This window comes from Filicampus tigris, chromosome 2 (genome assembly GCF_054856515.1).
Source record: "Filicampus tigris isolate MCC_2025a chromosome 2, RoL_Ftig_1.0, whole genome shotgun sequence".
NCBI lineage: Eukaryota > Metazoa > Chordata > Actinopteri > Syngnathiformes > Syngnathidae > Filicampus > Filicampus tigris.
The window spans coordinates 17396680-17424194 of record NC_141218.1 but is presented as its reverse complement, the minus strand read 5'-3'; the positions used below and the strand labels follow the sequence as shown (position 1 = coordinate 17424194).

Genomic DNA, 27515 nt, shown 5'->3' with positions numbered 1-27515 from the left:
GTGGTTCTTTCCATGACAACCACCAAGGCATGGGAAGAGGGGAGGGGGGCGCGGCTATATTGCTGATTGGAAAGGGGGACTCTAAATTGCCCCTAGGTGTGATTGTGAGTGTGTGTGCTTGTTTGTCACTGTCTGCCCTGCGATTGGCTGGCAACCAATTCAGGGTGTACCCTGCCTGCTGCCCGTTGACAGCTGGGAAAGGCTCCATCACGCCCCTTGTGAGGATAAGCGGTTAGGCTAATGGATGGATGGATATTCCATGCACTTTTGCCAGCCCACTAGTTGAAACAAGGCAGGATTAATATTGCGTTTGTATAATATGAGTTACAGTAAGCAGAAAAATCCATCCGTTTTTAGCCATCTCACGGCTCAGATAACGGCCAATCATGGCTCATGGTTTCAGAAAACAGGCGAGCTACGATTGGTCGTTACCTGAGCCCTGAGAAACTGCGACGTCATTTTCAGTCGATAGAAGTGACAAAATGTCCTCTCTTAAAATGGCTAAAAACGGGTGGATTTTGCTGCTTAACTCGTATTCCACAAACAAAATATTAATCAGAATGTCTTGTTTCAACTAGTGGGTCTGCATAGAACATATGCAGACCTACACCTGACGTAATTACAGCTGTGGCCACAAGATGACGCCATCTCCGCTTTTACTACCACACCGCCCGAGCAACTTTCTCCCAGCCTATGGTGTTTCCGCTCCGTCCAAACGTTTGAGAGGGAAACGCTTCTTCATACCAGTGTGTGTTCTTACAAGCGGCGAGCAGGCTGATTCGCACCGACACTGGGGAACTATCCTCTTCTTTAAATGGTTTCATTTCCAGAGGGAGATCCACGCTAAAGCAGACATGTCCTCCATGCGGCAAATGGTGAGTGGCAAAACTTCTTCCTCGTTTTTTATGATTTACGTTACAATCGCAATTGAAGGTGTGCATGCGTACACTGTGCAGGATGATGGAGGAAAAACAGCTAGCCTACGGTGGTCCACATTCCGGTGTAATCGAGTGTTTTCCAATCAGATGAGGCACGTATTTTACATTAGAAAAAAAACCCATGGCACGCCACCAGTCAAAAATCATGTGTGGCGAAATTTAATTCATTTAATTCGTTTTAATTGTTCTGTCTGTCACTGTATAGTGAAACGAAAAAAAGTACTCAATTTTCTGACAAAGTGAAATTTTGCCACAGTGGTTGGGAATCTGGTGTAACGTGTTGTTAAGTGTTTGCTGTGCACAGCTGTACATGTTTGGGTTGAGCTCGCTCACACGTACACGCACGCACACACAAGCACTAGGGTTTCTTATGATTCTCTGGAGTTTGGGGACAAAAGTTGTGTGTGTCACTCACTGTGTGTGTGTGTGTGGGAGGTGGGGTAACTCAATGTTGGGGACTGCCAGGCTGTCGTCGTGGAAACCGGAGGCCACAGGTGACCTCTGACCGGGAGGGCTCTTGGAGCGTAGCAGGAAGGGTCTTTTGAGCGAGGTGGCTATGTGTGCGAGGGCTGACGCAAATGAAGGATCAGCTCGACAAAAGAGGCACAATGGTTGTTGTTTTGGAGAGTGTGTGGTATATTCATGGGTGGGTTATGGGGACTTTTACTGCACGTTTGGCTGTCACATCGTTGGGATTTGCAGTCTTGCTGTGCTTTAGACCAATGACGTAGTGCAGTAGCAACAATGTGAGAAATGACTGCCGTGGCTGTCATCTTATGCAGGTAATGTTCTAGTCTTGAACATCTTTACCATAATTGGGAAAGCCCTAATTGGGTCCAATGTTATTTTATATATTTATGTATCAAAAGTATTTGTGGTATCGTTACTCGGTGTTGGTGAGTGCTTGGTGACTAATCATACTGATATCAGTCTGAAAAAAAGTCAAACATCCCTAATCATTTTAATTATATATTTAATGAATATACTGTATATGTATGCCCCTTTCCTAAAGCTTAATAAATTAAGTAAGCAAGAAAATTGAGCAAAAGTAAAAAGTCTGAATATTTGGCAAAGCTTTTGTATTGGACATCCGTATATATTTCAAGTTTACCTATTGATGTGGCTTGTGACATTACTGTATACATGTTTAACATGAACTCTTAAAACTATTGGGTTAAAAGTAACCCAAATTTGGTAAAACACTTAACCCAGTGCTTCATCCAAAACGTGCTGAGGCAATGTTGGTTTATTTATATCCAATGCATTGGGTTGAGAATTTGACCTAGAACACTGGGTCAAAATCTGGACCCAACAAGGGGTAAAAAGTAGCCCTACTGATGAGTTAAAGCTACCAAGAAATTGGTTACCACGTTATCATTATAGTTGAGGTTAAAAATAATACTAATATTACCAACATTTTCTAAGAAGAAAATGTTTTTACACCAGATAATCTGCTTGAACCAACAACCTAACATTTTGTAAGAATGTTAGACTAAAATTCCCAAAGTGGCAACCAGCCTGCCTAAATCCAAACTTCAACACAATCTGCTGGGTCAATCTGCTCAAAAGTCCACCACCACCCAGCAAATGGGTTAGAAAATCAACATTTGGCATTTTGCAACATCTTTAAGTACAACGACTTTGACCATTAATGCATCCTTTTTTGTTATAAAACAGCTGATGCGACACCTCCATTCAGCTGTTAAACATCCCAGGAGCTCATGTGTGTGCGCGCATGTGTTCCCGTTTTAAACACCAGCAGCTGATGTAACACTGTCCTGTCAACTGTTGACCATTTGTTTCGTAAATACAAATCTTGCATGGGTGGCTATTTAAACCTGTTGCCATACATGTATTTTAACTATAAAATAGGACCATATATCGGTTTTTTTCCTCTAATTGCCAAGTATGTGCACGTCAGATTACTCATGCATACTTGAAGTCCAGCAGATGGTCCAATAGCACTATGTTGAGTCACAAAGGTCCCCCCCTCAAGCCAGTCAGCAAATCAAAGAGACAGTCCTTCTTCCCCAAGTCCAGTCCCCACCTCCCGTTTCTTTCTCCACTTGGCTCTTCCGCTCCTTTCAACTCTTTTTCTCAATGTTAGTCCTTAATCTTGAGCTTATCCTCATCTCATAGACTTTCTCTGAATGTAGAGCTTTACACTCCTTGGCTGCGCTCATCCTTTTTGGACTATCTGCTGGTGTGTTTAAAGAAAGGCACAGTGGGTGTACTGGGCTTTATGAACAGGGTTGTGCCACAATTGCATAATTCACTTTAATAACCCATCTGATGTTCGGTTATGGTCGGTGTTAGTTATTACAGATCGATTCTGTTTTTTTTTTTTTAGTTGCAGGCCTATGAAGCTTGTGTTACTTGCTGCAGAGCACACCTCGGTTAATCATTATCCCCAAATAGCAGGTGGTAGTTCCTTACAGCTAAACAAGGATGTTGACACTCGTGCTAGTTTCTTGTCTAGAGTGAAGACTGGACAACCCTTTGAATTAATATTTAGAAGAACTTTGACTATTCAGGTAAGTGAAACCCAGCATAATTTGCAACACATTTTTGCAACACGTTTTAGTTTCACTAATAAAGCTTCCTGGTCATAAATCTGTTCGTTGAATCTTGTTGATTTTAACATCATCTGTCAGGGTCTGACCCAAATGTTCATTTCCATCAATCCAAAACTCTCAAGGAGGCGGATATGAAGACGCCGCAAATGAACTAATGAAACAAAATTGTTGTAAGATGGGCAGGACCCACCGACCTTCAATGTGGGGGGGGGGGGGGGGGGTCTGAAAGTGCAGGAGGGCGGACCCCTCACTGTGCTCTTTGTCCCCAAATGTCACTAACTTGAACGAAAACGGCTCATTGCACTAACTCTGACAGCGCCTCCACACATGGACTATTGTCTTAATATCTATTGTGTTATTAAGCAAACTAAACCACAGTTGTTGACATCAATGCAGTCTTATCGTATTTTTATTGATACGCTTTATCTCCATTAGAGGTGCGCCTGCACGCACGTGCCTCAGCGGCGGCGATGGTCACACGGCGCATTGTTTGAAGAAAAATCCAAGCAAGACAAATGTTACACATTTAGCCTAACACTGCGAACTGCACTGAATGCAAAGCACAGGGCTTTATCTCAAACCTGCAGCATGTACTTGCTAGTTGGGGGTCAGCTTTAGGTCAGGTGTCGCCATTTATCTTTGATTCGTCTTGCTAATGGCACAGGCACTGGTTTTCATAAATGACGCATTGTATGCTTTTTTTCTGAACCCTACCAAGGAAGCCATTTAAAGGAGAGAACTTGTAATCTCCCCCCCCCCCGCCCCCCCCAAAAAAAATCCGTTTTGTCATATGTGTTAAAAATGTCAATTTGACCTGACAAGTAGTACATGAGTAAAATTACCTGTGAAAATAAATCAGCCCTCTCTTGACCCTAGATTGTGTTTCTGTAACACACGGGCACAAACAATGGCGGTGGGAGGCGTCTCCAAGCGCTCACTTCACAGCAGTGATCTGTGATGGCCCTGGCCAACTTGACCTCATCCACCTGCAGAGGGCTGCTTGCAGTTCCTTAGAAACGTACTTTGCATGCTTTGAGCTTCTGTAGTCTATTTCTGCTTCCACAATGTCAAAGACTGTGCTGAATTTAAAGAGAACGAGGTGAGCCTCTTCCATTGGCCGGCAAACAAATTGGCTGTGATCACTCCCTCAATGGCGCAAGTGGCCCTTTTTTACCCGCTCCTATCTATCAGAATACCAAGGGGGAAAACTCTACCCGTGCACGCAGTTACACTGGGCGACATAGCTATGGGGCGAACAAGAATGAACGGGGCGGAAAGTCTCCAAGTGCTCGCTTCACAGCTCAGGTGGGGTTCCACTATGTGAAGACTTTAGTTTGTCACTTTTAAAGGGAGTTAAAGGAGCCACTTTGATTGGCCATGATTGAAGTCACCTATAAGCAGTCCCCGCGGCACAGCACTCCTCCTCGCAGATCCGCCGGCCCGCAGGATTTACGCCAGCCATGAAAATAGAACCCATTACCCTTTTGAAATGTTATTTTGTGAAATGTGCCATCAATTGGACCTGAACCCACGCTGTCTGCACTAAAGTCAGCGGAGTGAACCGCTACACCATCAGTGTATTCGGTGACAGTCACATGATCCCATCCCATACTGCTTTACATATATCAGTTTGACCTTCGCCACTTTTTATCTTAGTGTAGACTGACTGATCGGCTTAGCTCCAGTGGTTTTCGGACCTACGCTGATGTTGTTTCTCAAATGCCAGACATCCTATCTGCTCCCTGCAATGTTATTGTCCAGAGGAGCTATAGATAGAGGAAATGAGTCTGATCCAGACTGCCCTCTCATTTAGTGACAGGTCCAACAAGTACAGAATTTTTAAGCAGGCTCCGACATAGCCCCAGCTTTAGATTTTCCATCCATGGATCTCTGTAAACATTCTTGTCTCAAGCTGTAAATCAGCCCGATAGATGATCATCTGGAAGCAAGACTGTGTGAGCCTCAGGGGATCAGAGGTAATGATAGGGGTTCAGCCTATCATTGCAGGGGTCTTTTCATGAAATGTTTGCCTGGTTTTTTTTTCTGGGTTTTGTTTGGTTTTTTTTTTTTTTTTTTTTTTAACTTAAATGGCAATACACAACAGCAAAATCAAGCCCAGGAATGTCTTTAATAGCCTGCCAGTCTGGGCTTGGTGCTTTATTAAATAAGATTCCTGCATGCCCACCCATTGGTGCCGTCTTTAAGAAGTCAGTCGACCATTGAGCTCTGCTGACCCACTCCAACTCAAAGTGAGGAAATACAGAAGTAGTTTCTCTGCAGATTTAGAGAACAATGTCCTCTCTTTTCTTCCCTCTGGTTTGATTCATGTAACCTGATATGGCCCCTCCGGTAGCTCTTCTGACAATCAGACCATTGTCCATGCTGGGCTCACCGCATCTTGTATTTTCCCAAGCCGGATCCTTTATTAGAGAGTAAACATGCATGTTGCGTTGGTGTGTTTTTTTCCGATGAGGCGGTGTGGGTCAATGTTGGCTCTGGACTGTCCGCCTACAAAGCGGATCCGCATGCAGGCCTTTTGTCTGAAGAACAGGCAGAACAAGTCCGACCACACGGGCCCCCTAAAGCGATTGTGCGGTGCACAAATAGATGAGCAGGTGGAGAGCTGGAAAGTACCAGGCGCTCTATAAAAGCCATATTAGGTCAACCTGGTTTTAAGTTAGAAAAACATGTGAATCTGCACGGCCCTCAAGCGCAGCTTAAAAAGTAGCTTCGCCTCTGTTTTCAAACCATACAGTCCGCCCACAGGTGATTGTTTAGGACTGCGCAGCTCCCTCCCTCGCATCGGACTGACAAACAGGAAGTCCTGTGACCCGGTTATCAGTAGGAGAAACGGAATATAGGATAAGTCACAGAGTCAATTGGACAAACAGGTAAAGTGATTTACATTCATGCTTTTGGGTCTATCACGCGTTCAGATGAAACGTTGACTCTACTCAATACTTTAAGGTCAGCCAGCCAGTTCGACATAATTATTTTGCTTGTTTTATTTTGTTGGTTGCACCTGTCCAACATGAAATTAACTGTTACTAATCAATATAAATGAATCCTAATGATAAAGTTAAATTAGTTCTGTTTAATAAGGAAAACATGTTGACTGTTATTGTTTGTAAAATTATATTCTGTGAAAACTAACTGCGATGTTGGTTTAATGTACTGTATGGACCTGGAAAAGCAAACTCTACATCACTTTTTTTTTATTTTATTTTTTTCAATCCGATACTCAGTTCTTAAATAGATTTGGTATTGGCTGATAATTTGATTTCTCTTGACTATTTGTCACAAAATGGAACTGTGATTTAGCAGTGTTTAACACAGTTACAGTGACTTAACAGTTTAACAATTTTCTGCTTAACCAACAAAATGGCAAAACTTGCGTTCAATAGGTTGACCTTTATTTTGTTCAGTGTTGTATTTTTAATGGTCCGGTCATTTCTTCTTGCTGCTATTTCATTGAAGGCTTCAACTTTGAATGCGCTTGTGGAAACTTGACATGCCAGTGAGATGAGCACAGTGAAAATTCACAGTGCGACTCGCCTAATTAGCCACAGACAATGCTTGTTTGGAGCCGAGTTGAATTGGAATGAGTAAACTTTGACTTTTCAAGTCATTACTTGCGGCCTGATGCCGTCACACTGAGCAGCCTCACCATTGATTTGGCGCTAATTAACATGTGATGGCTGATTATCCCCAAAGTGGAACCGCATGGCGCTTAGATAAAGACACCTCGGATTATCTGTACTTGCTGACCCATGCGGAGATGTGCCTTTATTTACATGCTTTTGTGTGTGCTTGTATATAATTGCTGCTCTGATGGTCCATTTGTGTCCTTGAAATGTCTGTCCTTTCGACCCAAAGTGCGTAAGTCATTGGCTTGCTTTTGTCGAAACAGTGCTTCCATTTGTGTTTCCATAATGGTGCAGTCTCACGCTCCCTGTACTGTTGTCATTAGAAACAGTGCGACTAACTTGTTCCCACTTTGCTGTTTCTCAGCACAAACAAATGACCAAATGCACAGCAGTTAAAAAAAAACCCAACAACAAAGCTTCATACTGTGCAACCTGAGATGCCGGCTGATAATTGAATGCCTTGGTGAACATAAAACCAGTCCCCAAAAAAATCAGAAAAGCATTGCTTTGCACATTAACCCACTTGAGTGTGACTCACCATCAGTGACTGCTGTCCAATCTGTGACCCAGCCTCCGGTGTGTGTGTGTGTGTGTGTGTGTGGACGCACATTCACTGCAGCTGTAGACCGAGCGGACCTGCATCTGCTGTGGGTCGATGTGGGAACCGAGCACGATTTGTGTTGCCGTAATTACAAAAGGGTAACTCCTACGTGAACCGCTCCGGGAAACAAAGAAGCTTCACAAAAGGGACGGAAAACTCTCCCCGCTCTCTCTCGAATGAGTTTCAAGAGAAGCTCACTCTCCTGCGCTCTAATCAGCTCAAGACACACTCACACAGTATGATTATCTGGTAAAATGACCAGTGATTGATGTCTGTTATTAGGTTACCCATGTGTAGTGCTCGTGGGTTTGCTGTTTTTGAGGCCATTCTTAACTGATGCAACACACAACCCTCCATTTTAGTTTCAGTGGAAATGTTTGGGTTATATGAAGGTTCGTTAATTATTAGCCATGGAGAAATGCTAAGAATGTGCATTTCATTCCTCGTATCGTTCTCTTGGTTCACATTCTTCTCTTTGAACTGCTGGTTGTTAACAATGTGAGCACGAACATATACTGGCTCCCGGATGTGGTCAGCTAATTTCAGGCAAAATGTTGCGTTTTTGTCACACAGTATGTTGCCAGACACTGGATTTTTCTTCCAAAGTGCCATTAATCAATTTTGATTATTTTAAGGAAAATGTTTTTCCTCCTATTAACAAAACGTAATCTGTGTTCAAAAAGGACAATAGTCTTTACACAATGAACGGCGTGGGAAGATGGATCTTTTTTTATTTTATTTTATTTTTTTATTTTTTGTCTTTTGTCTCGTTTTGGAAGAGCTCTTCAAATACGCATTGATTGGAGTTGAACTAGTCAAATAATGGTCAAAGTGATTAACTTCCAATTATTGAGCCTTTTTTGAATCAGTCTTTTTTTATTTTTATTATTATTACCGGTATTTATTAGGCAAAACATTAGGAACATTTTACAGTGTGATGTAGTGTCATTCTTCACCAGGTCATATTATGAATCAGCTTGTATTCATGTTTTATGTGTTTGTAACAGTAATATATGCTTAGCTTAGCTTGAGAATTGTGTCTTTTTGCAATATTGATGACGTTATGGCATCTTCCACTTTATTAATATGAATGTAATCTAACGTTTAGTTAGGAAACATACATACATAAACAGTATTAGGGATGTCCAGTGGCACACATTGTGGTCAGGTACGAGCATACCTTGTAGTTATCTTTTGAAAGTAGAGTAGAAATCACTAAAACCATTCGCTCGTCCGTAATTGTTTAAACGGTCCAAACACGTATAGTAATTTCAACTATATATTTTGATGCTAATATTTAATGTCCCCAAAATGACTCTTTAGAGTGTCAAATCAACTTACCATGCATGTTTTTGGAATTTGGGAGTAAACAAGAGTACCCGGAGAAAACCCACGCAGGCACGGGGAGAACATGCAAACTCCACACAGGGAGGCCGGAGCCGGGATTGAACCCACGACCTCTGAACTGTGAGGCGGACGTGTTAACCAGTCGAGCACCGTGCCGCCCCAAAATGTTATTATTATGTTAATATTAATAATGAATGATGTTCATTTGTATGAAGACACTGATCATGTTAATTGTTTCTGACAATAATTAGGAAACATAAATATCAATATGCAACACTTCATTTCTGTAAATCTCTGTGTGTTCACCTTTTCAAATGATCACTTTGACAACATTCTTTCTAGAAAGATACCAGAGTGTAGTTAGTGTATTGCTGTTTCCTTCCACGTTCCAAAAACATAAAGGTTAGTTAAATGAAGACTCTAAACTGCCCATTGATGTGATCATGAGTGTGTATGGTTATTTTTCTACTGATGCCCTGAGTTTGATTGCTGACCAATCCAGAATGCACCTTGCCTCTCGTCCAAAGTCGATGGATGGCGAAATGCTTTGTTTTCACCACTTAGGCTGATTACTGTAGCCCACGTGTGTGTGTGTGTGTGTGTGTGTGGGATGGGCGCAAAGCAAACAGACGCTAACCCCGGGGTCAGGTATTTATCCTTAAAGATAATCTTACTCATGTACACACACACACACCAAACGGGAAACAACACTCATTATTTCGAATTTCACCAAAGTCAGGCATAATGCAATCTATTCACTCCCTGCTGCAAAATAAAAAGCTTGCATGTGAGTCGTGCTAATACGTGTGCATGTCCTGCCTACACCTTCCCTCGAGGGCCATCATTTTACACCAAAACAGCCTTAGGAAATATTAGTCAGATACAGGTCAATATGGATCCATGCAGCAGCACTAGTTCAATCAACAGTAACCCCGTATAACCCCACACGACAAGTGTAGCCGATAATTGAATTCTGTTTAAAAAATACGATATTGCACAGTTAGCTGAGGTCAATATGTGTTCAGCTACTGGGAGCACAGACATTTCAGCTAAAGGCACAATGGTTAACATGAATATCAGGCTAGGGAGACTACTAAATAGTCATAGTAGGATCACGTACGTTAAAACGGTGCTAATCCTCTTAGGCTTTTAAGCTTTTTATATCCTACATTTTGTCTTATTTTGATGAGAAGCCCACTTTGGCACTCGTATCAAACAGATGCACTTTTAATTGTGCTTTGTATTCTTTGAAGTTACAATTTGGTGTTCAGCCAAGTTATTTGTGGGAAAATTATTTGCGGTCCTTTAAGATCTATATTTAAGTACCCCGCCTTAACTTGTTTGTTTTTATGAATGTGAGTGTGAAAGGCTATATTTATGTGTGAAGTGTGAGAATGGTTGTTTACCTTTATCTGCCCAAGGATTGGATGGTGACTAGTCTAAGGGTGTATCCCATTTCTCGACCAAAGTCATCTTATTCTGTTCTGTGTTTTTTGTTGGGTTTGATTTGATTTGCTTTCTATTACATTTGAAGGTACTCTCTCCTGCTAACATGACCATGCGTCTGTCCATACATTGCTTTCGATGGAAAAGTTGCCCCGATCAACATGGCCACCATATTGGCGCATGTTAAGCCTGTTGCAGTCTGTTTATCTGTGACAAGGGAGCAGTAAACTGCGCTGTGGCAAACTGTGGCCAATTCTGGGACTAAAACACTTAAACAGCTACTTTTCGAAGGGGGCGTTTTAAAGAGGAAGTCAACTCATGCAAGCCCAGTAGTTGAAACAAGGCATTCTGTTAAATATTGCGTTTGTGGGGTAAGAGTTAATCCACCCGTTTTTAGCCATCTCTGAGGGCGGCCATTTTGTCACTTCTGTCGACTAAAAATGACATCACAGACCCAGGGTTCAGATAATGACCAATTACGGCTCACCTGTTTTCTGAAGCTGATCTATGATTGGTTGTTAGCTGAGCCTTGAGGGTTTGTGATGTCATTTTCAGTTGACAGAAGTGACAAAATGGCCGCCCCCAGAGATGGCTAAAAACAGGTGGATTTTGCTGCTTAACTCATATTCCACAAACGTAATATTAATCAGAATGCCGTGTTTCAACTAGTGGGCCTGCTTAGAACATATTCTTGAAAAAAATATGTTTAGGTTGATTTGTTTGACTGATTACTATTTTCTGTCCATTGAATCTGGGGTCTGTTGGTTCCGGTTCCGTTAAATCAAGGTTCCATTGTACATAGGTATAGGCTTTGACAACAAACTAGCTGATGGCAATGCCAACTGACTTCCTTGTTTCTAGTTTCCTCATTTTCCATTTTCAAAAAGGGCCTATTGAGGGCCTTCGAGCAATATAAGTAAAGCAAGTGTGACTATATGCTGATTTGATCACGTTTTTTCTGTCAACACCTTTCACAAACATCAGACTGAAGTGCGCTGCAGGCCTAGAAGAGAGCAATCATCTCCTGTGTGAGGCCAAGGAGCGCTCCGCTGTGCGAGCGAGTGTTGCATGCAAACGTCACCATCGGGCAGGACTGACGAAGATTGCTCAGCTGCGGCCTCTAATTGTTAGCTGGTTATTCATTATGGATGGGAGACACAGACGAACCCGCAGGCTACTCAAAGAAGTCTTAAGAAAAAGAAGGACTGTGAAATGCTTCTTCTACATCTGAGGGCAATTTTTATGTCATGTCGTATGTGTGAAATATGACATGACACAAGCTACACACGTACATGGAAATGCGGCAAGGGATGCCTGTGGCTAAACCGAGCCGATGTCATTCTCGTCTCGCGAGCGAGCAGACGCAACTTGGCACAAGAGGTCCACTATCGTTGCAAAACACGGAGAACGGGACATAGCCTTACTCGGGGACACGGGGCATGACTCAGTGGTGGTCAAGAGTGGTGGCGTTAAAGCTCAAGTGTTCTCTCTCACACTGTCTTCATTGATGGCGTCTGCTTGAGTCACTACGGGGGTCAAGCGGGTCGTATTTGTTCATCGCTGCAGAGAAAAGCAGCCATTGAGCGCTCGGAGTGTAGACGCCAGACACAAAATAGGGCAGTGGATATTTTAGGGACCTGGCAACTACAGTGGTGTTTTTATGTGAGGGAAAAAAAACGAGTAAGTAGGCTATAACCAGCAAAAGGTAAGTGAATTGTTTCTTAAAATCCATCCATCCAGCCACCCATTTTCACTTTCAAATATCTGTTCCAATGGCATTTTCATTGGGACTACTATAGTGATTCATACTTCCTTGAACTGCCCTATATTAAAACTTTGACAGTGAAAATATGACACTGCAGAGTTTCCACTTTTATAGTTGCATGCACAATTTGTGACCACTTAACTATTCATTGGAAGTGCAAGTAATGATTTGGACACACTGCAAGAAACTCTGCAATTGTGAACAAATGTGGGAATGGGCATGGTGAAAAGACATAGTGATTCATATTTCCTTGAAATGCTTCAATTTATTTACTTATTATTTAGTGAGACAGAAAGAAATGAAAATTTTCAGGTTGAGGACTATCTAGCAGATGCAGCCAGCAACGTAAATCCCCAAAATTCTTTGTCCAGGTTACACATATTCTGCCCGGCCTCTTGGTAGACAGAGCTGATAGGTCAATAATGGCCAAAAAGCCCAAAAGATCACATCTGCCACCTGCCAGACTGCGTGAATGGCAATGGGCTGATTACGACATTCCCACTTCTATGTGGTAAGCGATTCCAACGTCCCGCCGGGGGACGTTCTATATATTCGCTAGATATAGAGCAACTTCAAAACATGCTCGGGTATGTTATATATGGTTAGAAAACGGAGTTTCCGCAGATTCGAATGATACCAAACATTATAAGATACAATCATATCTGCAGGCTCGGAGAGCATCTAAGTCAAACAAACGAACACAAAAAAAAATACAGAACTCACCATTTCAGCCTCATAAATGTCCGACACAATTTCATAATCCATCAAAAATGATCCCATTACGTCAACAAGGGTCCGGTAAAAGTCTTCCAGTAATATAGTTAGTCCACACCAAGCCTTACATCCATAAAGCCACGTTATTAGCTGCTGCAATCTCCATCAGATATGCTTATTTTGGACAAATTTCAAGTACAGCTTCCAATTTACTGTAGGTGCACCTTTTTAGGCATTCAGGTAAAAATGCCAGGTGGAATTTTAAAGCTTTAAATATTAAATAGAGCCTCTAGCCACTGGGCCATTACATCCAACAGACTACCTGTATTCCGCTTAGACAAATTGATTAATACGGACTATCATCTCATGTTTTGTTAAAAATGCCATTGAATGTGTAACTATTTTCTGATTGTCATATGACTGGATCATAGTCCGGCATGCAGAGTGCAACACCCGCTTTAGTAACTCAGTATGGTTCCTTGCCTGATAAAGAGTTGAACGTCCCTCATATGTAAGGCATGAAATGGTCAATGTGAGGGAAAATTGCGTGATGAAAAGCCTGACAAACAGACCATAAACCAAAGTGTTCCTTGATAACAAAAGTGTGGAATGTTAAGGAGGTACCAGCAGAGAAAATCCCTTCACAGGTCTTAGATCCCACCCACATTGGAGAGAAAAACAAGCTGTCCATTGACTTTACATTGCATGAAGATGGTTGGTCCATTTGTCACGGTGCAATTCACTGACATCAGTATAATGAATCCCAACGCCTTAATAGGCTGAAGAGGGGAATTAAGTGGATAAGTGTTACAATCTTGGTTCAGAATGGGGCCTGGCCCATATGAATTTTTTTTCGATATTTGGCACCAAATAATTCAGGTGAACAAATAATAGGCTGATTATTTAAAAAGATATACATTATGAATAAAATAACATCTTGTTTGGTCCCTTAACGCGTACATCAACAAAGACATGAATTACAGGCAGAACATTTGATTGTTTTCCAATACTTTGTCCATTAGTTGTTTAATTTTGCAACAAAGATGAATGTTCACGTACAAAAACAAAAAAAAAGCATGAACCGAACTGATGAATTTAGCTTTAGATTCAGGCCATAAATGCAGGAGGTACATAAGCAACATAATGAGCGACTTTACTGGCAAAATATGATTTATACATGATGCCCTCTAACGGTAAATAACAACTCTCTCTGTTACTCTATCTACTCAATTATTTTTCTTTGCCATGATGACTTCAAAATAAAAACAGAGAAACCTTTCTCACTTGTCAAAACATCATCTTTACAAAGTTACATTTAACATAGGGAGTTCAACTGAAACGTTAGCCAATTTTAACAACAATTTTTATCAACAAACTGTCTAAACTCATTAAGGCTGGGAGCTCATAACCGCATTTCTACCACTAAAGCAGGGAGCGCTGTTGCATCGTTCTACACTCAAAAAAACAAGTGTGACGTCAACTTAACCCACCATCTTCTGAGTATTACTAACGGCGAAAACTACTTTGAGAATACTTTCATTAGTTTTTATGATGCAACCCAACCAGATCAGATTCATAATTAGACCCATAGCAACGCGCTTAAGCAAAATGCAAATGTCCTGCAATCTCCGGTCATCTTCGACGAGTGACGTCACTTGAAGAGATCGAGTCGCCAGTCACCCATTGCACCCGTTAACTGCTCTTTACCGTTGTTATCGCGTTTTTGGGGCGTAATGCCTCGGTGCTGTGTGGCGATGCATTGTTCGCATTCAGGCCAACTGTTGTTTAAGTGGCCAAAGGATAAAAATAGAGTACGTAAGTGGACCAGTTTCTTCCTTGCAAAGCGAAAGGATTTGACGCCGGTGTTCCAGTTCAACTGGCTCCCAATTCCAGCTGTGGCCGTTCGGGGCAATGCCAGTCCAGTCATTTTGTTTTTCCTGTCTGCAGATTCGTCACAAGCGACATCGAAACTGTTCATCTGTTCAATTCTGAAAAAACACTTGAAACAAAACGTCTCGTATACAACTCCCGACTGAAAAAAGAAAAATGCAGAATTTAGCAGGTAAAAAACAATCACAGCTGACCTGTTTTCTGAAGTTGAGCCCTGAGCAACTGTGATGTCATTTTTCAGTGAGATGGATAACAACAGATGGACTTTGCTTCTTAATTCGTATTCCACAAACACAATATTAATCAGAATGTCAGGTTTAGTCTAGTGTGGCTGCATAGAACATATTGTTGTAAAGAACATTTTGGGGTTGACTTCCCTTGTAAATGTACAAAATATAAGGTATACTTTTACAAAACAACACTTGGGGATGGAATTTATTAGTGTATGTTGTGATAACTTACTGTAGCAGATGAAGTCATGGAAATGTCCTAGAAAAATCCTGCGAAATCATTTTAAGAAAAGAGTGGAGTAGGTAGGCAGGTACGTAGGTAGGTCGGTAGATATTAGATACAATGGATGGATCGCTAAATCTCACTATATCTTTGCAGTTATTTGTGAAACAGATTAAGTGAGGCGAGTGGATGATTTGGGTTTTAGCACAAAGTCTAGCCTTCACAGAGCTCGTGTGATGTAACCAAGTGTGTGCTCTGTGGGTGGTTGAGATCATGGAACTTGCAAAGTTACCCCACAAATGTAAACAAACTTTGATATGAGGCAGGGGAGGCGATCTCTGTGGGGGTATAAGAATTTTTTTTTTTTTTTTTTTTTTTTGCAATGCTGTGTTGAGTGACCCACACGCATACACCAGTGTGAGCGAAGCGTCCGTGGGAGTGAGCGTTCGGCGCATCAAAAGGCCAACAAGTCCAAACCCGTGTTCTGCGAAGTATCTTTGGAATTTTCCTTCCACTGTGCGTGTTGTCGTGGTGCTGCTGACTGACCCAAGTGTCTCTGAGCGTCTGAAATGTCCTCTCTTCACACTCAAGTGTCAGACCTCTTTCTGCTATTTTAGGAGGGAGTTTGTCCTTCAGAGCTTCCACTTGTAAGCTGAAGGTTTTGTTGTCTTTGTGGTTGTTGTAGATGTGGTAGTTGTGTGGGTTACACAAAGACCAAAAAAACAACATTTCCATCGAGAAAACAGTACTATGCATTTTGGCAAAGAGATGGTGTGTACTGAAAAGCGTGTCCATTGGAACATTTCAAGGCCAGAATGCTTCAGAATTAGGCCTGAACAATTACTGGTAATTAAATTCAAATTGACGTCACAATATTGTGAAATTTTGAAGCCGTATGCAAGTCAAAATGTTTAGTCAGTTAACAACTGTAATTAACATGGATATACAGACTGTAAATTCATGGGTCATTTTAATTTTTATTTTTTTTAGCGGATGACTAATCTATAAGACCAAAGCATTTAATCAATTGGATGTTATTGTAATACAGGTTCATTTGAAATACATGGAAATAGGACATTTAAAAAATAATCGCATATTAAATCGCAATAACAATATTGGGGGCGCGCGGGGGAATGCAATTATTTTATTTTTCAAAAATTTTCAGTCCTCAAATTTGTGTGCATAAAAAAAAAAATACATTGGAAAATAATGGAAATTGAATGCATTAATCTGTTGGCGTCGTAAAACATGAGATCACTGTCTACGTAACACTTCTTCTCATACACTCATGTACAGTATTAAAACCTTAACGGTTAACTGCCCTTTATTAAAACTTTGACAGTGAAAATATGACACTGCAGAGTTTCCACTTTTATAGTTGCATGCACAATTTGTGACCACTTAACTATTCATTGGAAGTGCAAGTAATGATCTGGACACACTGCAAGAAATTCGGCAATTGTGAACAAATGTGGGAATGAGCATAATAAAGAGATAAAGAATAAATTAAAAAACAAAATCACAGAGAGCAAAACCTCAGTGCACTTGAGCAAGAAGAAGTACAGAGCCAGAGCAAAGCCCTTGGTGGGGAGCGGGCGGGGGCCTTGACTAGTCGGGGCTAGCTTGCTGCTGTAAGTTTTGCCACATCTCCGTCTGGTTTGTTCAGATGAATAAACTGAAGGCTAATGACGGAAAACAAAGCGGATGCCGGTTGTCTTCAGACCACCAAAGATTGTGTAAGTCACTCTCGCCCCCACAGCTCCGCTTCCTGTCGGGCATCGATTGGTTTGCAGTGCTTTGGGCTTGATACTTCCTACGAAACGAACCCAGTGGCATATTCCAGCAAAAGATGACATTTTCAGCATCTTTTATCTCAGTTTGTGTTGGATTGATTTATTAGCAGCTGGTTGGTTTAGTGCAAAGTACATGGTAGCTGCATGAATAAAAACATGAACAGCTTTAGTCTGATCCTGGCAGAGTGGCCCGAGCAAAGGAGCCCGAAGTTGCTTTAGAGCTCCTCTTCTCCCACACTCTTTGAACAATTTGCATAATGGTTCAATCTGCCGGGGGTAGCAGTGTAAAGCACTTAAGTGAGACATGCCAATGCATATACAGAATGCTTGGAAGGTGAAAATTGAGAGGCGGGCAGTACGGGGGCTCAACTATCTGATTTTCCAAAATGGGTCATGCCAAATTATACCATCTATTGTATGATGGTACAAAACGTCAGATGATATCATAGGAATGTTTATTTTTTTGCTAGTATATTTATATTATAAGGCAGCACGTCAAAATCGTTGTCAGCATATCTGCGGCAGAGTTTTGAGGTTCGCTGGGTTCCAAACTCTGCTGTTGCATGTTCTCTCCGTAACTGCAAGGGTTTCCTCACCGAAGACTTTTTCATTGAAGACTCAAAGTTAAAGTTAAGAAGATTCTTGTTTGTCAGTCTGCGCTTTCAAATTGATTTGCGAGCAGTCTATGGGAAATGTATGTTGCACCAAGAGCAAATCATCATCTTTATACGAATAGTGCTGCTTTTGTGGTCTTTCAGATGTTTTATGGCTTCTGGGGTTGCTTAAATCAATATACAACCTTAATGAGGTCATCTTAAAGAATGTAATGTGATGGTGGGAGCAAGGTTAAGAGAAAACAATGCAGTTAATGATTTATGAACGTGTCAAATAAATTACACTTTCTAGACAGACTTCTCAGTTGCGTTTAGTCAGTTCTAAAATGAAAATGTGCCCGATGAATGAGTCTTTTTGCAGTCAACCAATCAACTGCACGTACTATTACTACTACTACTACCGTACTATTTCCTTAGAAGGCACGATTTTTAAGTAAAGAAAAATTTTCAACATACACTGGGTTTTTTTTTCCGTCTAACATTTGCAACAAAACAAACCACATGAAAATCTTTATATGAAAATATTTTAAATTGTGCTCATGGCCATGTTTCAATAGAAATTAGTGAAGTTTACTTTTCTTCCTGGTCACACAACTTGCCCTAGATGAAGTACATGACACATCCAAAGCACCTGTTATCTGCTTTGCCCGTTTTCCATTCCTGCACAAAAACGGAAATCGAAAAATGAGTCGTTATTCATTTTTTTTCAGTTTGGTTTTTGGAACGAATATTGACAAAACCCCGTCTTTTTTTTATTATTATTTTTCTACCTCATTTTGTTTTGAAGAACGAATGATACATGGATTAATCATGTCTCAGTTACTGTTTTGGTCCATAACATGTCAGAAAATTGGCAAAAATGTTGACCACTGTTTTCCAAAGTAAAAGCAGATTTCTTGCTTTGAAAAAAAACCCCCCAAAAAACGCAAGATTATCAATCTGCTTTCATGGAGGCCTGCAGAAATCTGACAAAATTTATTGTTGAGAAGCTAAAGTTCCAAGGGTTTAGACAAATTGAAAGTAAACAAGGTCTCTAAACAGTTGATAAATTATCCAAATAATTCTCAAATAAATCAATTAGTTGTTGGTTAATTGCTGCACCTGTACAAATATCTACGGTTTATGTTTGTGTACCAATAACTATACTGTACCAATTTTACATGATAGATGGAGACAATTCTTTATTTCAGGGCACATTTGTCCTATTTACCTGACATGGATAGATAGATAGATAGATCTACCATTTTACCTTAATGAGAGTTAAGAGGATCACATACTGCACACAGCATCCATTTCGTCAATGGCATGTTGGACACGTGACTTTCATGGGATGCAGGACATTTGCAAGCAAAATAAGCACCAGATTGAATTGGCCATGTGTCTTAGCAAAAGATATCATCCCCCCTGAGCTCTGCAGTTGTAGCCTAGCTGGATCAGAGTTATGCAACAGGCTTGCGATTTGACATATGCTGCCCAACCCCCGGATAAACATCAGCCTCATATGCCGCATGTGAGTTGCTGCTGCGATGTCCAGATGCGAACGCCTGACGTAAAAACCACTTCTGAAACACCTGCGAGCACACAGACGGTAGTTTTGAATAGCTGTAGGATGTTTGTTCTTTTTGCAAAAGTGTCATTTTGCGTGCATCGTTGTCTGATGGGAGATGCGGCCGGTCTAGTGTATGTGTTTAGGTGGGTTCTGAGACAGCTGCTTGTAGTGTACACACGAGGAGCACAGCTGACGACATCCACTCAGGGTGGTAAAATGGGGCAAAAGGGTGGAGTGGAGTAAAAGGGAGGAAGGGAAAATAAACTAAAGAGAGCATGTAGCATTTCAAGTGTAAATCTTGACACATTTATCTCATGCAGTGTGTTGTTTTTTTATTTTATTTTTTTCTTTACAGAGCACCTTTCCTCCCTTGTGAGCCGCGTCACCAATGGCGGCCTCGGTCCAGACGCTTCCTCGTCCTAGTAAAAACTTTCAAAGCCCATTCCCAGCACCGTCCTTTTCACCCCGCTGCAACATGGGAAGTGTAGGCAGTCTGGTGGAGAGGCCCGACGTGTCTCCTACTAAAGTCAACCAGGCCGTTCCCCAGGTGAGGCCCAAACCGTCCAACGGCCTCCTGAAGAAAGGCTTCACCCAGAGGGAGCTCCTCAACTACCTCAACATCACCAGGTGGGTGACACCAATCGGAGGAAGATGCCGGCATGCAGCTACAGTACATTCCCGGGCTGTTGTCACATTCCACGGCTGATTTACTGTGTTCCCAAACAGAAAAGAGCCCAAAGCAAACCAGAGCAGTGGCTCCAACAAGGACATCATGGCCTCTGACGGTGGGCGTAAGGAAGAAAACTTGTATGCCAAGGTCTTCCACAAAGATGGCACAGAGATTGATTTGACCAAGAACTCATTGCCAAGTGGTGGAAAATATGAAAAGGTAAATGTTTATTTGAGTGCGCTGTATAATAACATTGTTAATTATGCTCTAAAATACTGTTGGGTTAAAAATAACCCAAAGAGGGTCAAAAAGGGACCGACAAACCTTTTGGGTTAATTATTTAACCCGATAAGTTGGGTCAAATGAATAACTCACAAAACCAATTTTGTCCACAACCATACAAAACTAACCCCGATTTTTGTACAAAACAACCCATTTTTTTGTTATTTACTTAACCCAAAAAGTTGGGCCAAATAACCCAATTTTTGGTGTTGTTTTGTGGGTTAAGCAAATAACCCAAAAAGTTGGATCAATCCATTTTGACCCAATTTGGCTGAGTCAACAATAACCCAAAATGGGAAATAGACGGATTGCAACTCGGGTCAATTTGACCCAACTTTTTGGGTTACTCATTTGACCTAAAACGTTATCTTTCATAAAATGAAAGATTGGATTGTTTTGTGTGTTATTCATTTGAACCTTTTTGGGTCAAATTAATGACAGTTGGTCCCTTTTTGACGTAGCTGTTATGAATTGAGCTGTATAAATAAAATTGTGTTGTATTGTATTGTACTTAACTTTTTTTTAATTTTGTTTTTTTTAACCCAACTATTTTTAGAGTAAAGGCCAGCTCTGTTCTTTAATATGGTCCTTCAAGCATTTACATTAACAAGAGCTGTTTTGTTTTCTTGGATTGATTCATTTAAAATGTGTTTCTTCGTCTTGCTAATATTAAAAAACAATCTGGAAGTATTAAAAGCTTGGTATATTAACGCTTATTGATTAAATGACTGATTATAAATAGTTTCTCTTTAATTCTGTGCTGTCCATATAATAGCAGATAAGTTATCGAAGCACCATGTAGACGATAGAATGTCATATGTTGATTTTAGATGCAGCAGAACACGTGAATAACTTCCAAGCAGCCAATGTGGGTGTTTTATATTGACGTACAGCCAGTGGCTGGCTGCCAAGGTTGTGCCAAATGGATCAGTATCATATTTATACCGCTCTGGACGCATCTTTCAACACCCCCGCAACATGTTAGCAGTCAATCAAACGTTCATTCCAGTTCACAGTCATGGGCGGATATTCCAACACTCACTGTGCTTGGATTAAAATCTAGCAAATTGCCGTTCAATCCGTCGTTGCTGAGAAGTCTCAAGACGAAATAATATTGATTTTTTATTATTATTTTTTTCTTCTTTAAATTGTGTGACTTTTTATGATAGTCCAGCACCCACATATGTGATTTCCTAAAGTCTCTTGAGTGTTCTTGTTACCCTCAGGTCCACTTTAGGTCATCTGCCTTCAAACCCGTCACTCCCAAAAACTTCAGCTCCATGCAGAACCTGTATCCGGCTTCCAAATCAGAAGACGCGGACCACGGAATATCTAATGGGCTGCACAGAGCCTACGCCCATGTCTCTAAAACTGTCTCCAGCTCATCTTCCTCATCCTCGCCCTCTCGTCACGGAGGCTCCACCACTGGTAACAACAAGGTCCGCTGTCTCTTCTGTTGTCATTCTCAAAATCTTCACCTGATCCCAGTTCGGAGGAGGAAAATGTGTTCATTTTGCAAAATCTCTTTTCAAGTCAGAAAACAAACCAGAAGTAGAATGGCTCTCAGATGAGTGCCAAAGTTGAACCATTCACAAGCATTGCGTTAATTTGTTTATCCATAAATACCGCCGCTATCATGACGCAACTAGAGAAAAGATGAATACTACGCAAAAACACAATATAACAGCACGCAACTTGGCCACATACAATCAATTTTTATCTGATATCATTACAGAAACATTTTTAAAATTATGAAATAAGTCATACTTACCAGCTGATTTTTAAATGTATTGCAAATACAAATACATTGCAAATCGCTACAGATGGGTTTTGCTGTGACAAAGTTTTGCTCTGAACAACTATTTAGAATACAGAAAAATGTTGAAGTGGTTGCTTGCTGAACCTGTGAGGCAAATTTGATATCTGATAGTTTTTTTTTTTTAAATAACCAATCTCACTGAAGACCCTGGGTAGATTTGAGTGACATGGCTACACATCAGTACTGAAATCTGATTGGGCAAAAAAATGTTGCAAGCAAAATAAGCACCGGATTGAATACATGCACTCTAAAAAGTGATTACAAATAACCCAATTTGAGTCAAAAATGGACCGATCTACTACTTGGGTCAATTTGACCCAACTTTGTTTTTGCAGAATATGACCCCCAAAAAATGGGTTGTTATGAACTAAGCAACCCCCAAAAAACTGGGCTATTTAAAAAAAATTTAAAAAGTGAGTCAAATTAGTGGATCTTTATCATTGTCTGGCCTTGCAGTTACCAAATTGTTATTATTGCTGTGTAGGCTCATTCCTCCATGCGCGGGGCGAGCCAGGAGGATGACAACCTGTCAGACTCGGGCCACAACTCCATGAGCAGTCTGCCGCCGTATCGGCCCCCCTTTCGCCCAAACCTGGCTCACATCAGGTCTGTGTCACTTCCCATCCTCCAATAAAATGTTTTATTAACTGCTTGAAAATGACATTTAATTGGCCTTTCAAGTGCATCTATGGGCCACATCAATACTATCGGCTCCCTGGACCGCACCTCTCTGGGCGCCAAAGCCGTTGGGTCGGGAGGCGGGACCATAGGGGAAATGGCGTGTCGCAGCATGGCAACGCTCAGCCGCCTGGTGCCGTATGGAGGGGAGGCTCCGCCTCCTTATGACTGGACCCTCTCCATGTCTGTAGAGGAAGTGGTGAGTAGGATACTCGAGAACATAATTGATATTCTTCGTTTGTAGCAGCAAACTGGATAACAGCGACACACAAGAATAATAATATCAAAGGATATACATTTTTCTAAGACAGATTGAGCACTTGATTCATGAATATTAATATACGTGGATGTGAGAAGCGAACTCCTTGAATACCTAGATTCTGTGTAACTAGACAGGAATGTTGTGTGGACGATAGAATGTACTGTAAGTGTCAGTAAATTGCTCGCATGTAAGCAGATGAGAATCAAATAAAATAATGTACATGAACTAAAAAAATTTTTAACTGAAGCATTTATGTAAATCTGATGGAAACCAATTTCAGAAAATTTAACTAAATTAATCTTGGTTAATCCACATCTTACAATTTTGAAATTACATTCAAACATTTTAATTTATTCAATTGTATTAATTTTGAAATTCACAAATGTATGCTGATTTTAAGGCATGCAAAAATTGTATGATTAAAAAATAAACAGATGCAAATGCTTTAGAAATACTGAATTTTATTGGCTTATTATGGCTATTGAAGTTTTGTTTTTTTTTCTTTTTTAAATATCTCTTGGGAATTTTGCCATTCAGATGCTTGTTTGAGAACAGCAAGTTGTGCAAAAAGTACAGCATTGTTCATGTCCACGCCAGGCTTCTATTAGTTTTGGATTTTTCATTACAGTTAGTTTTGACTTAATTTTGACTTTTCTTTTTTAAATTCTGTTAGTCTTAATCAATTTTTAGAGCAGGTTTGTTAGATTTAATTTGTTTAGTTTTTTTCCAAAAATGCTGTTTCAGTATAATTTTTGTTAGTTTTATTATTGTACAGTATTAGGTCTTTTTTGTTTTTAATATATGGCGCATATGTCGAGTGCAAGATAAAAAAGAAAAAAAGTATTGTCCAATAAATTCCTTATTCCTTGTATGGACATACAGCAATACAGAAATGAATACATTTTAAAATGAACCCCGAGAGCTCTAGTATAATATTAAGTGACACATGAAAAAAGGACATATTTGCTATAATTAAATTTGTATTAGTTTTATGAACATAAGATTGGGGGTCAATCTTTTTTTTTTTTTTTTTTTTTTTTTAAAGCATTTCCATTTTTATTGTATTTTGTTAACAAAAATGTTTATTAAATGTTAGTTTTAGTTATGTTGTTCTTTTTCATCGACTAAAATAACCTTGTTCCACAACCATAACGTGACCCCCTGGAAGGTGCGGGATCTGGAGGAGCGGCTGTTGGAGAAAGAACACGAGCTGAAGCAGATGAGAAGAAACCTGGACGAGAGCGAGGGCGCCATCGCTCAGGTGAATCCCTCACCTGGATCCCGAATCAAATGCCGTCCGTTTTGTCTCGCCTGCGCCTCATGTTCTCCCTGCGTGTAGGTGTTTGAAGGCAAACAGCGTCTGTGGGAGAAGGAAGTAGAGGAGCTGAAGCGCCTCTACGCTGCCAAGCTGCGACAGCTTTCCCAGCATGCCCAGCGATCCCAGCGTGGTTTCCAGCTGCAGCTCTACAAGGCCCAGCAGGAGAAAGCACGACTGCAAGAAGAGCTTGAGGGTCTTAAAAGAAGCCAGGAGGGCGGAGTCAAGGAGAAGCCAACTAGTCCCACCCTGGAGGAGACGCAGTGGGAGGTGGGCTTTGCTTTACGACGGGGACAAGCGCTCACTTTGACGTAATTACAGGGGAGTTCAGTGAATTCGATGGTGTTTGCCCTCATTTATGCCTGTCGTCCCTCGAAGGTTTGCCAGAAGTCCGGAGAGATCTCTTTGCTCAAGCAGCAGTTTCGAGACTCTCAGGCCGAGGTGACCCACAAGCTGAGCGAGATCTTCCAGCTGAAGACGCAGCTCAGGGAGACCCGCCTGGAGCTGCGCAACAGGGACAGTCAGGTAGATGCGTTGAAGCTCATCCTGCACAGCACCCAGCGTCACAGGAGACCCTCTCACAGCACCAGCGACCACGGGAGAGGAGACGAAAGTGCCACAGGTAGCGTTTTGGGGGGGAGCAATTCAACACAATTCGAATGCTTCCAAATTGTGGATGGGAATTGGCATGGGGGATGGGAATTTACACGAGTCAAGTGGTAATTTGCTGGTCAGCTCAGCGTTTCGCAACTTTTTCACCTGCTGGATTTAACATTTGAAAAACTTCACGGCGCACTACTAAACAGAAATGTCACATAAAATATGAATACTGAAATACTGATAAACTGGTCTCAATTTACTCAGTTAAAAATAGGCCTGTTGAATAGTAGTAAAGGAGAAGCTATTATTCTGTTGTATGAATGGCAACAGGTGAGTGCACAGGGTTGTTTTACCTTCTGCCATCCAGTAGAAGAGCATTCACTTGTTCTGCTCATCTCTATACGTCGCTGGCATAGATAGATGAATGCAGTCAATCCTCTCCCTGGCAGGTTACAGGTTTGCGGTACTCAAAATTTGCATTTTTTTTCACCTTCTTTTTTATTTACAGTTGATAACTCAATTGTGGTCTAACGCTCGTTTATACTGGGTGTAATTCCACTTTCATCCTCTAGATGGCGGCATATTTATTTAGTTTGAGAGTGTAAGTTTGAAAGAAAGAAGTAAGCACTGTATTTCAGCACAGCCAGGTTTTTGTTAAAAATATTGAATGTCATCTGCTTCAATCCTGCTTTTTACACCTACAGAAATCAATAGCTGTTGTTTCATTTTATAATGCACATGGTTGATCATGATTATTCAGAGCTGGGCATTTTACTACAAATTGAGCGTCCGTTATTTATCATCAGTCAGCAGGGTGGGTACCCTTCCGTCATTCGCCTTTTTTTGCGAGGGGAAAAAAAAAATAGTAACTACTATATGCCGGTCCGCCTCTAATTTTAAACGGGCGTCCGTCAGCAATTCCAACTAAACTTTCACTAGCACCGCGCCCCACCCCCGCAGAGATGTACAATTTCACAAACTCTGTTCGAGTACACTGCATAGCTGTTTGATGGGGTTGAGGTCAGGGTCCTGTGCAATCCACACCAAACCCATCTAATCATACCTGAATGGACCTTGCTTTGTATACTGAATGGACCTTGCTTTGTATACTAGCTACTATACTATACTATACTGGTCCCACGGTTTCAAATGCTTAAAAATAGGAACACTGTTTAAAAAAAAAAAAAAAAAGTTGCGTGAACTCGAAATTTCAAGGCAACAAACTTCAATAAACTTTTAAGTTGGGCAATTCAACTAAATGTTTTGCTGTTGTGAAAGTTGGCTTTGCACCATTTCACCACAAAGAAGAGTTTACAGAACTATTGTCCCTTGTAATGACTCCCAACTTAAAGATTTAACTAAAAACAACGCAGCTAATAGTTTTGGCGCTAACAACTCTCTTTGTTGCGGTAACTAACGTCGTTGCCTTGAATGTCAATAATTTAAAGTTTTTCCAACTTAAATGGCTGTTTTGGGACCAAAAAATATGAGTTGTGTTTTTTTTTCAGTGTAGGGGCACTCTGGGCCTAATCCAAAGTTGAAGTGATAAAGAAATGTGTCTTTATACTTTTGTCCATATAGTGCCTGTGAGGCATGATGATCAGAAACCAGTCAGTTATTTTAAGTACAAAAAAAATGAGGTTATTACTTCATTAATGTAAGCAGGTCAGAAGCAGACAGCTCCACTGGACCGCCGATTGAAACATTTGATACCATCTTGTGCTTGTAGGAGGCTGCGCGGGCCCGACCGATGAGCGTCTGCGCGCCGAGCTCCTACTGGAGCGACGCCAGAGCGAGGCTCAGGCGGCGGCTTTCGAGGAGGAGAGGCGGACATGGCAGACAGAGAAGGACAAGGTCATCCGCTACCAGAAGGAGCTGCAGGCCAGCTATTTAGAGATGTACCACCGCAACGCAGAGCTGGAAAGGGAGGTGCACCGGCTGAGAGCCGTCCGAGAGCAAGGAGGCGGGAACGGTGACGGCACTTTGGGAAGAGGAGAGCAAGAGCAAGAGCTGGAGAGCAACGTGGAAAAACAAGAGGACGGTCCATCCCCGGGTTTGCCGTGGATAGACAGGATCGAATCCTCCGAAATTTGAACATGACGACGGGGAAGACGAGGCGGGCGTGGACCAAAAGTTAGAACTGGAAACTTTTAGATTCAACCATGATTGTAATTACCAATCAAAGAACCACACTGTACACCTTTTTAAATACCTGTGCACTTCCTGCACACATTCTTGGACTTTGGCATTGAAACTTGAGCATTATGCACTGTTTAACTAAGGAAATTGAATTTGAGTATAGTAAGTTTGGCATAATTCTGCTCCATATATTCTTTGGCAGAGGTCAAACTTTGACGTAAAATAAATAAATTAATAAATAAAAATGATGAATATTTCTATTTTTAAATCACTTTGATGTGTATGCACAAAATGTCTGCGCATTTTGGTGACTAGAAGGAAACCGTCCAAAACCAACAGAAGACACAAGCACATCATACATTGTACAGTAGAAGTCTTCCTAAATGTGAATCTGTATATAAACAAATGATTATCGTG

General features: G+C 41.1%; 1 protein-coding gene across 3 annotated transcripts; it reads left to right on the top strand.

Moving 5' to 3' along the window:
* Window positions 1–524: 524 nt before the first annotated feature.
* Window positions 525–27515, top strand: n4bp3 (NEDD4 binding protein 3). 3 transcript variants are annotated; one of them, XM_086023933.1, is made up of 10 exons: window positions 525–875; window positions 19689–19960; window positions 20060–20222; window positions 21512–21724; window positions 22589–22710; window positions 22786–22981; window positions 24213–24305; window positions 24384–24629; window positions 24738–24981; window positions 26689–27515. In XM_086023933.1, the coding sequence occupies exons 2-10, from the start codon at window positions 19722–19724 to the stop codon at window positions 27051–27053; spliced, it is 1881 nt and encodes a 626-aa protein (XP_085880059.1). In that variant the 5' UTR covers window positions 525–875; window positions 19689–19721; the 3' UTR covers window positions 27054–27515. The 3 variants fall into 3 exon arrangements, with proteins under 3 accessions (XP_085880059.1, XP_085880060.1, XP_085880061.1); XM_086023934.1 differs by lacking the exon at window positions 525–875 and adding an exon at window positions 6265–6405; XM_086023935.1 differs by lacking the exon at window positions 525–875 and adding an exon at window positions 14982–15096.

Coding starts and splice junctions, on each gene's coding strand:
- n4bp3 (XM_086023933.1), top strand. CDS start 19,722: ATGGCGGCCTCGGTCCAGACGCTTCCTCGTCCTAGTAAAAACTTTCAA. Junction 21,725..22,588: donor CCACCACTGGTAACAACAAG/GTCCGCTGTCTC, acceptor ATTGCTGTGTAG/GCTCATTCCTCCATGCGCGG. Junction 24,630..24,737: donor TGGAGGAGACGCAGTGGGAG/GTGGGCTTTGCT, acceptor CGTCCCTCGAAG/GTTTGCCAGAAGTCCGGAGA.